This window comes from Chiroxiphia lanceolata, chromosome 6, assembly GCF_009829145.1.
Source record: "Chiroxiphia lanceolata isolate bChiLan1 chromosome 6, bChiLan1.pri, whole genome shotgun sequence".
Taxonomy (NCBI): domain Eukaryota; kingdom Metazoa; phylum Chordata; class Aves; order Passeriformes; family Pipridae; genus Chiroxiphia; species Chiroxiphia lanceolata.
In genome coordinates, this window is record NC_045642.1 from 5,472,644 (window position 1) to 5,482,738 (window position 10,095).

General features: G+C 45.3%; 1 protein-coding gene across 1 annotated transcript; it reads right to left on the minus strand.

The window, feature by feature from the left end:
- Positions 1–5,928: 5,928 nt before the first annotated feature.
- Positions 5,929–6,869, minus strand: LOC116789066 (olfactory receptor 5AS1-like). The gene is given in 2 exon segments (XM_032692403.1): positions 5,929–6,659; positions 6,662–6,869. Coding segments are annotated over 2 exon segments (939 nt in total).
- Positions 6,870–10,095: the final 3,226 nt, after the last annotated feature.

Sequence of the window (10,095 nt, forward strand, 5' to 3'; positions counted from 1 at the left end):
ACAGAGACACTGATTCTTTATTTCAGACCACAGTTTGCACCTCAGGCCTCAGTTAATTTTGTGAGGATGTTCCTTAGGCACAGTTTTTGTAGCATCTTGAACAGATATTACAAAGCCTTCCAGAGAAGGTGGTGGCTGCTTTTATATTCAGCCACCCAGAAAAGGGGCTGGCAGGCAAATGCTTTCAAGCATGATGAGAAGAAACAAGCTTTTACAGGGAACTGGCGGTTAAAAACCGGCTTAAAGAACATGCAGCAGCCCGATAAAGCACCACAAAAAACAAGCAGTGGCCCATGTCATGATCTCTGTCAGGCAGGATGGGCGGGGGGGCACCTCCAAACTGCTGCTCAGCAGGTCTCTCCAGGAACTCATTTCATGGCTTATTTTAGAGGAAGTGAAGAGATTAAATCGATGTAGTGGCTTAGAAAAATTGGAGGTATGGTGTCTACAAGAGGTGAGAAAGCAGGGAGAGTTTTCTGGGAGCCTGTGGGAAAAGCAGGTTCCTGCTGTGCTGTGAAGAGACACTGAAAACACCCGTGTGGTTCATGCAGCTGAGATGGAGCCACAACTCCACAGCTTTCCTGCTGGGTGTAATTTCCTCCTAAGTCACATCTCTGACCTTGGCATCAAGGTAAAAATACTTAAAAGCAGTTCAAGGGGCTTGAGTTGGACCTGCTCCTATGTGTGTGACCTGTGGAGCAGCCAGATAGTGTTGAAAAGTGGAGTATTGTCCCTGAAATTCAACTCTGGATGAGCTGGACACAGCTCCTTCCACAAGCCAGCAGCAGCTGGATGGGGAGGAGACCCACTGGTGCTTTCCCTGCCTACTGAACAAACTGGGAAGAACCTGGTTCTCCTTTTCAAACTTATTCCACCGGCATTTGTGGGGGAAAAAAAAAAGCCATAAAATTAGAAGAGAGAAATAAAACAGGAAAAAATAAGTCTCTATTAGAGCAAGGCCTGACCATGACAGTAATAAATAGGTTGGATTAAGTCGTTGTCTTTAACTTTGCAGATGTTGGGCCAAGCCCACAGATATCAGCATTCCAGCAGCCAATAAAACAGTGACAGAGCAGGACCCCTGCTCCATCCGGGCAGGGAGATAACAGGGAAGGGCAGCCACAGGAACATATGGACTCCTCAGCAATCACATCTGGCTGTTTCAGACTGGGCAGAACCATTAACTCCAGGCAGACCACCAGCTCTTAAACCTTGGCCACCAGGTCTTGCTGACCTGGGGTCATGGTCAGAATGCTGGGAAGATGCTCCCACTAAAATTATCAGTTTTATGTGGTAGCAAAGCTCTCAGACTGCCCTTGGACAGCAGCCACCTTCATTTCAGGTTTAAGGCAGCCAGAGGAATGCTCTACCTGGTCTAAGGAATCAGTTCTTCCACCCAGTTGCTCTATGAGTAGCTTGCTCAGTCATGCATGGCCACACTGCCCAAAACCTGTCTAAATAGGCAGTGATGACCAAGACTGAAACTACTCAAATCAGGAACTTTCCAGTCTGACAAGAAAAAACCCAAGATTTCCGCTCCACACTTGTTTAGCACAGGCCAGGCCCTTCCTTGCTTTGTGTTTGGTGCTCCTGGTTCCTTCTAAAAGCCACTGTGAAGGGACACAACCCTCAGGGGAGCAGCAGGTTCAGTGTAAAGCTGCACCTTGCAGCTGAAACATTCCCACGACTCGAGGCTGCCAAAAAGGGGAGACTGAATTCTCCACCCACATGCCTTGTCTGTCTCCTTTCCCTGTCTCCAGCCACCCTTAGAGTGTTCACCAGGGTCTCTGCAGGCAGAGACCGGCAGAAAACAGCATTTTTGGCCAGTTTCTAGGGCTGGCTTGGCCAATGGATGGATCTAAAAGCTCCAGGGTCATGAGACACATGGAGGAGCTCAGCCAGCCACTCCTCAGCCAGCGACTCAAGCGCAAAGGGGGAACTGCCAGGATTTGGTTGAGATGCCAGGAATCCTGGGAGCAGTGAGGATGTTCAGTCAGGCCCAAAAGGGTTCTCTTAAAAGCATTTCTGCAGTCAGGAGGTGCAGGTTGAGCAACAGGCTGACATCAGCTAAAACAACAGCCTGAGGGAGGGAGCAGCTCCAAGGCGAAACCACGTGGGCATTTCTTAGGTCACCAAGTAAAACAAGAGTTCCTGATTGGGAAGAAAAAGAAGCCAGAATTGCAGCATTGTTACTTAATCTAGGAAATTTTGTTTAGCAGAGACCAGCAGGCTCAGCATGACCACACGAAAAAGCTTTTTCTTGGAATTCCTAGGCGCCTGCATCCCTGCCTCAGCCAGGTTCAACTAGCAGTGGGGAGTGCCTGAAAAAGGCAATTCCAGCCTTTTTCCCTGCCTATATTTACTCTCATGTACTCTGGAGTCACCAGGCTCCAACACCCCCCCCCCTTAAACTTCAAGAGGAACATGGAGGACCGTCTCTGTCAGCCTAGGAAAGGAAAGAAGATCCACTTCCAAAGTTTTCTACTGGAAGCCCTTGTCCTTTGCATCACCAGATTAGCACTCCTTGTAAGGCTGTGACATCACAAAATTCATCAGGTGGGAATGGGAGGGTTCACTACTTTCTTGCTGTATTCCAGAGGCCAGAAAAAGCAGCTCAATCAAAAGAAAAGAGTACTTCCCAAACTACTTCAACCTAAACTGCCCCACAGTCACACCACAGCCACAGAGAGACCTGTAATAACAAGGATGACAAGCTGGGAAGCAGCTGGGAATTGCAGAGACTGGAAAAAAAAAAGAGGAAGGGGACTGAGAATCTGTGTTTCCACAGCCACATCCAGCATAAGAACCACCGGTGCACGGAGAGGCTGAGGAATGGGAAGAGAAAGTGACACCACCGTTACTTTAGATCAACTGGAAACTTTCTCTTCTTATTCCAGGGCCTTAAGAAGTGGCTTTTTCCAGAAGTAATTGGGAGGAGATAGTTCTACCCCTTTCCCCATATCACCCTCAGCCATAGCCAGCACCATCTCTCTGTTTCAGTGAGTTTCTGCTTTCCTGTCAGGTGGGAGGATCAGGATTGAGCAACAACACCTAAGAAAGCAACCAAACCCTGAGGGTTGGATTGGGAATTGGGAAGTGGGGGAAGAATCTCTTCCTGACCAGCACATGACTTTTACTCATCTTCCTTACTGAGAATGAGATAACAATTCATTCTCAGGCAATGTGCTTTGCCTGATATCTACAATAACCAAATTAACAAAGTCACGATTCATTTGCCAAGGACAAGTTTTAAACGCCATATTTTTCTCCCCTTTGAAAACTTGTGTTATACTAGAAATCAGGAGACAAAGGAATGTTAATTAGCTTTAATTTCAGCTCTAATTTCAGTCCAGTTGCCTTGTGAAGGATGCTGTCCTTTACAGCTCTCTCTAGGAGGATTCCTGAAACTTTGTTAACATTCCCATCTTCTTCCAGCACCAGGATTACAGTCAAGAATTAGAACACTGGGAAGCTGGTCACAACTCCCAGCACTCTTCCTCCCATTCCAACCTCGAACGCAGAAGCTTAATAGAATTTGGGGGACGGTGGAAGGACAACAAAGCTGCCAGTGGTGCCTCCCAGTGCCATTCCGTGGGCACAGCTCACACACCAGCCCGATCCTGTCATGGGAAAACTCCTTTTCCTAGAAGTCCTTCCCACTCTGTCGGTCTTCACACACATCCGCTCTGCTTCCTGAGGCTGTGTCACAACCCACTGGAATCTTCTCTCCCGTGGCAGAACCGCTCCGAGCAGCACGTCCACACCGTGGAGGTGCGGGTTTGTGCGGGTTTGTCCCGGTTTGTCCCGGTTTGTCCCGGCCGGGCCGAGCCGCCACGCGGGGGCGCCCCCGCTGCGCTGACACCCGCAGCCGACAGGGGGCGCTGCGGGAGGAGGCGCGCTCCGCCGCCGCGGGGCACGCTGGGAGGTGTAGTCCCTCCGGCGCGGCGGGAGCGCTCAGCGGTACCCCCGCCATCGCCGCTCCCGGGGCCCGGCGGGGCCCCTCCGCCGGGATGCAGCGCTGTGGGGATCGGGCATCGCCGTGGGGATCGGGCATCGCCGTCGCGCTGCGATGACATCACTGGTGCTGACACCGCCTCCGGCAGCGCGGTCAGACTATTCCCGATTATTTTCCCTGCGCAATGACAATCATTTTCCGGTGTAATAATTTCCCTGCTGTTACGTGTCCTTCTGGCTCTGTGAGCCACTCACAGCTCCAACTCTGCCACTGACAGTACTCGTAACTCCCTACTGGGACACGGCACTTAGGACGCATGGTTAGTGCTGGATTAACGTTTGGACTCGATTTCAGAAGTCTTTCCCATTCTTAATGGTTCCACGATCTCACAGCTTTTCCCACAGCCCGGTTTCTCAGCAGCCTGAGCCACAGTTACGCAGTTGGGCCATCCCAGAGTTGGACCTTGGACACTCGGCCCAGGGAGCTGAAAGCTGGGAAGAACATAACAGGGGAGGGTTACAGAGATGTTTTCAATCCATAGGAGGAAGGTTTTGCTTCCTCTGAGGTTGCTAGCCTGCGAAATTACCGTTTTCACTGTTCGTAAGACGAAGTCTTGATTATCATTGAATCCCAGAATCTCAGAATGGTTTGGGTTGGAAGGGACCTTAAAGATCATAGAATTCCACTCCCCTGCCATGGGCAGGGACACCTTCCACCAGACCAGGTTGCTCCAAGCCCTGTCCAACTTGGCCTTGAACACTTCCAGGGATGGGGCAGCCACAGTTTTTCTGGAAAACTTGTGCCAGGGCCTCACCACCCTCACGGGGAAGAATTCCTTCCAAATATCCCATCTAACACTGCCTCTGTCAGTGGGGAGCATTCCGTGGGCTTGGAAAGGATGGGATTAGGAAACTTGTTGTTTAACTGCAGGTTAGAGTGACAAGGAGCAGTCAAGGGCAACTAGAAGGGCTTCTACAGACATCAGCAGGTGGAAAATCTACCAAAAAAGGGTTCAGTTCTGAAATGTCAGGAATTCTGTGCAGACAAAGCAGAAGTACCACACCCATGTTGTACCAGGATACAATTAATACTTGTTTATACTGAATCCAGACACGGGTGCACTACAAAAGTTTGTCTTGATATCAGTGCGTGTGTTTTGTAACAGTGCCAGGCCCATAACCACCAACAAGCATTTCATAACACAATTAGGCAGAAATAAAAACCTAATTATGCTGTGGGAAGGGAAACAAGGGCTTGTGGTCTGCAGGCAGAAAGAGATGATGGAAAAATACATGTGAGTAGTAAAACTGTCAAGAACACAGGAGGAGAACAAGCATGAAAAATGTCTGGGGGGAGCAGAACAGGCAGGGAGGTGCCTAGTGAAATCTGAACAAGTCCAGCCACAAAAATATGGTAACACAAATAAATAAATGAATAGATAAATAAATAAATAAGAGACTCCTTTCTCTGTAGCGGGTATGGCAGAACTGGCTGTCAAATAAGGGAAGTATTTTCCCTGTAGAAAAGCTTTTAGCTTTCCAGATTTAATACAGAGAATCACACCCATATGTAATAATTGTTTTAATTGGACTTTCAAACATCTTGGTGAAGAGTTGTTTCGGTAATTGTAATCTGCAAAAATATAACTTTCTTCTGCATTTGGGATAGACCCGTTATGGACAGTGAGGAGAAAGAGATCATGGAATACTGGGATTGTTTGGGTTGGAAGGGACTTTAAAGACCATGTAGTTCCAGGGTTGTCACTCACTGGATCCTTCTGGGATGGGATCCGCCTGACCTGAGCTTCTGTTTGATAAGGTGAATCACCTTCTCAGTTGACTGCTTTTTCCCAGTGTTTACCAAATGGACCTGGGAAGCAAACCCTGATGCAGATATTCCTAACGACTCACCTACATTTAGCCAAATGGTTCCCATCACTGGTGCTTTTATTGTGTTTGGACCAGAAACACACTCTAAGAAAATCCCTGAGAAAAGACCCTCCTCTCCACTGTTCTCCTCAGGGCATCCTTCATTTCTTTGTTCCTCAGGCTGTAAATCAGGGGGTTCATCATGGGAAAGACAAGAGTGTAAAATGCAGACACTACTTTGTCCGTGTCCCAGGAGGAGTGGTTGGAGCTGGTCTTTAAATAGGTGAAGAGGAGGGAGCCATAGAACAACGCGATGGCCGTCAGGTGGGAGCTGCAGATGTAGAAGGCTTTGTACCTACTCTCAGCCACCTGGATGCGGAATATGGTGCTGAGGATGCAGATGTGGGACACAGCGATGCTCAGGAAGGTGCTGGTCTGGATGAAGCCACACAGGGTGACGAGCAGGACCTCACTGAGGCATGTGTCAGAGCGGGAGATCTCCAGCAGCAGCGGGATGTCGCAGAAATGGTTGATCCATCTGGAGCCGCAGAACGGCAGCGAGAATGCGAGGCAGGTGTGGACCAGCGAGGTCAGACCCCTGCTGAGGAACGCCCCAGCCACCATGGAGGTGCAGATCCTGTGGGACATGGCCTCAGAGTAGAGGAGAGGCTGACAAACGGCCACGTAGCTGTCGTAGGCCATGGCGGCCAAAACGAGTCACTCAGTGGAGGCAGCAAAGAGGAACATCTGCATCCCACAGCCACGGAAAGAAATGGCTTTATGCTGGGCCAAGAGGTTCACCAGCATCTTGGGAGTGATGGCAGAGGAACAACTGAGTCTAGGAAGGATAAACTGCTCAGGAAATAATACATGTGGGTGTGAAGGCAGGCACTGAGCCAGACGAGTGTCATGAGGCTGATGTTCCCCACCGAAATGGTGCCGTAGATGAGCAGGAAGAGCCCAAACAAAGGAATCTCCATCTCAGGCCAGTCTGTGAAACCCAGGAGAATGAACTCAGTCAGGGCAGTGCAGTTTCCTTCAGGCATTTCATTCTCTTGTGTTTGGCTTTGTGCACAAAAGATTTGTCAGGGGCTGACTCAGTCCTGGTGGATGTCAAGGCACAAAGGTGTCACATCCTGCACAGGAAAAAATGGTGGAAATTCAGGCACCTTGCCCAAATCAGAGGGGAAACCAATGGTTTGGATGATGCCCATTGAAGGAAAGCTTAGGAGGACAAAGAGAGCTTTAGAGACACATTTTAAATGTGGAATTCCTTCCTGTATATTCCTTTAGTATCTATGAAATAGGAGCTCGGGTGGGATTTTATAAGATCTAGGCCATAGTGTATAGAAACCATCCACATAAACCCACACCAGAGGTATAGAAAAGACTCTGTGTCCTTTCTTGGTGAAGGCTTTTTTAGAAAAAAAGAAATAATAAGTTTGGAACAAACAGGAAACATTGAGTTTAAAGTGAAATATCACATGTCATTCTAGGATTTCCTACAAATATATTGTGGGTTTATTTTCCCAAGACTGATTAATTCTTAAGCAGTTAATGAAAAGCAAGTAATGAAGATTGTTTTTAAATATTCAAACTTAAATATTTTTAGGATTTCCAAGCAGTTTTCCCCACCTTTTGTTTTTTTTTTACCTGAAATTATTAATTGAATTTGAATTGGACTCAGTCTGCTAGAAAACGAATTCTGGATATCAATTTAATATTTCAAGAAAAAAACCATAATTTTAATTTTGAGAAAGTTAATACACATTTCTGCTGATGCCAGTATGAATTCTACACAGGGCAGATAATCTTGCTCACCTTTACAGGAAAAATAAGGATTACAGAAGGACATCTAATAAAAGAACTGTTAATGCAGTTAAATAATTCTGTAAATATCAATGTTATGTGGACAAAGGCACAGACAAACCAGAAATGTCTATGTTGCCAAAATAAAATAATTATAATTTAAGATGCTTCCTCCAGGAGAGGATACTAAGTGGTTCCAGAAAGGAGGATTTTAGATTCCAAAGGTGTTCGCAGACACTAGTTACAACAAATCTCACCTGCATTTTGCTTTGTAAAGGTTGGTGTGAGGAAGTCTGGATGACCAATATAAATTCCAGAATTTTGGATGATTACCCCTAAGTCAGGTGAATCCCATTTTTGGCAGCTTTGATCTTGTTTTTCAAGCTTTGGAGAAGGCTTAGTGCATCCTAAAATCTCAATGATTTTCTAGAAATGACCATTTACTCCCTAAAATATCTGGAGTGACTCAGGTCAGGACACAGATCCCTCAGTTGATTCCTAGAATAAGGTGACAAGTTCCACAAACATTCAATTGAGGTTTATTTTTAGCCAAAAGATCCTGTTACATTACCATTGATTTTGACACCACCACAGGCAATTTGAAAGATTCCTGGTGAAAGACCAAAAATAGAAGATTTCAACCCCCCAAAATATCCCTTGGTTATGTACACGTGGCTGTTTCTCCTTATTGTCACCTCTTGATCATGCTCTGAAATGAACTCACAGAAGCTCGAGCAGCTGCTAAAAAGCCAGTGGTCTCTGATGAAGACCTGCAAGAAATTTCAGTCCCCAGATAAAAATTTAGACAAAAAAATAATAATTTAAAAAAAAACCCACAAAAATTTCCCCCTTTTTAAAGGTATATTAGTATTTATTCTTTATTTTGTTGCATGGTGATGCAGCAATCTTTTCCTTTGATGGATCCAAAATTCACACAGTCAACAAGACTAAGAAACAACTTCTTGAATGGAAGGAAATTTTACTCATCTGGAGACTCACCTACTAGAGAAATATTTGAGGTTTTTTTTTTTTCCTGGATGCAGGAAATGCTTCTTTTGGGGGATGTCACAGGTTTTATATCTTCCTTTTGGATACAGGAGACCATGAGGTTCTCGAGGGAAGAGAAGAACAACCAATTAAAGTGTTCCTGGTGTTTTCTCAGCATGGAAGTATTTAAATGAAATTATGTGCTCTAAAGATCGTGACTAGAGACCCATAAAGTGTGGTTTTTAAAGCATCAACACATTGCTAAAAGTGAGGATGGACCTTGAAGCAGATTGGATTCTCAGCCATGATCTGGAGTCATGGATACAAGGCCACTGCTATATTGAAGCAAAGACTTTTAAAATGTCCTTAGAAATTGAAAAAAAAAAAAATTAAAATTGAAAAATTTTAAATGCACCTCCAAATGACTGTGAGAATTTAGAAATGGAATTCAGCAGTCATTAGAACTTTTGGCGATGTGATTATGGTCCTATCAAATTAAAGGTGCTGGTTCTAGTCCCAATATAATACAGAAATTATACACAGATTTATAGCAGTTTAACTTGTTACTTTGTTACTTATATTAAGCAGGCAGTTGATCTCTTCCCTTCATACAAATTTAGTTGATAAAATAGGAGATAATCCTGGTTCTTTCATAGGAGAGTTGATATTAATTGACTTGACCTTCTAGTGGGGGAGTTGGAACTAGATGGTCTTTAAAATCCCTTCCAACCCCAACCATTCCATAAATATTAAATATATATATATTATTCTCCCAACTAAGAAGCTTTATTTGCATTTTTTTTGCCTTTTCCTTCCTTCCACCTAGTTTATGTCTGCAGTGGAGGGCACATAAATGTTTGTATCACATACTTGAGGACTTACATGTGGGGAGAAAGCAAAATACCACGGGAGAACTGATGTTATTTCTCCCATTTCAACAAAGTGTCTATGGAGAGATGGGAAAGCTCCACAGAGGTTTCTAGTGGCCAGTGATAGGGTGTTTGGACCTTCCCAAGCTCTGGGCAGAGGCTAAACTATGACACATAAGAGAGATGTGATAGATGCTCTGGTTTGAGAGGAGAAGAGGGGAAAACTACCATGTTTGGATGATTATTTATATCTCTGCTCTTTCCTTTGATATTCTTAGTATGGGTTTCATCACGCAAAGAATTAAAAGTTACTTGTCTAAACTTAAATTCCTGACATGTAGAGAAATAATCCCTCAGATTCTAGAAGGATCCAGAGCACAAACATCTCTGTGTAGGCTCATGGGGACATTGCTTCTCTGAGTTCTGGAGAGGACTGTGTGTCTTTTCTGACCCAGTTATGATTTCAGGAGCAGGCACATGCCTGTATTAATCACTTCTCTAGTATTAATCAAGAATCTCAGATGACTGTAGAGTGTTAATTAATTAAAATGCTTCTTAATGATCCAATAGAGAAGACTGTCAGGGATGTAAAAATATCTTCAGATGA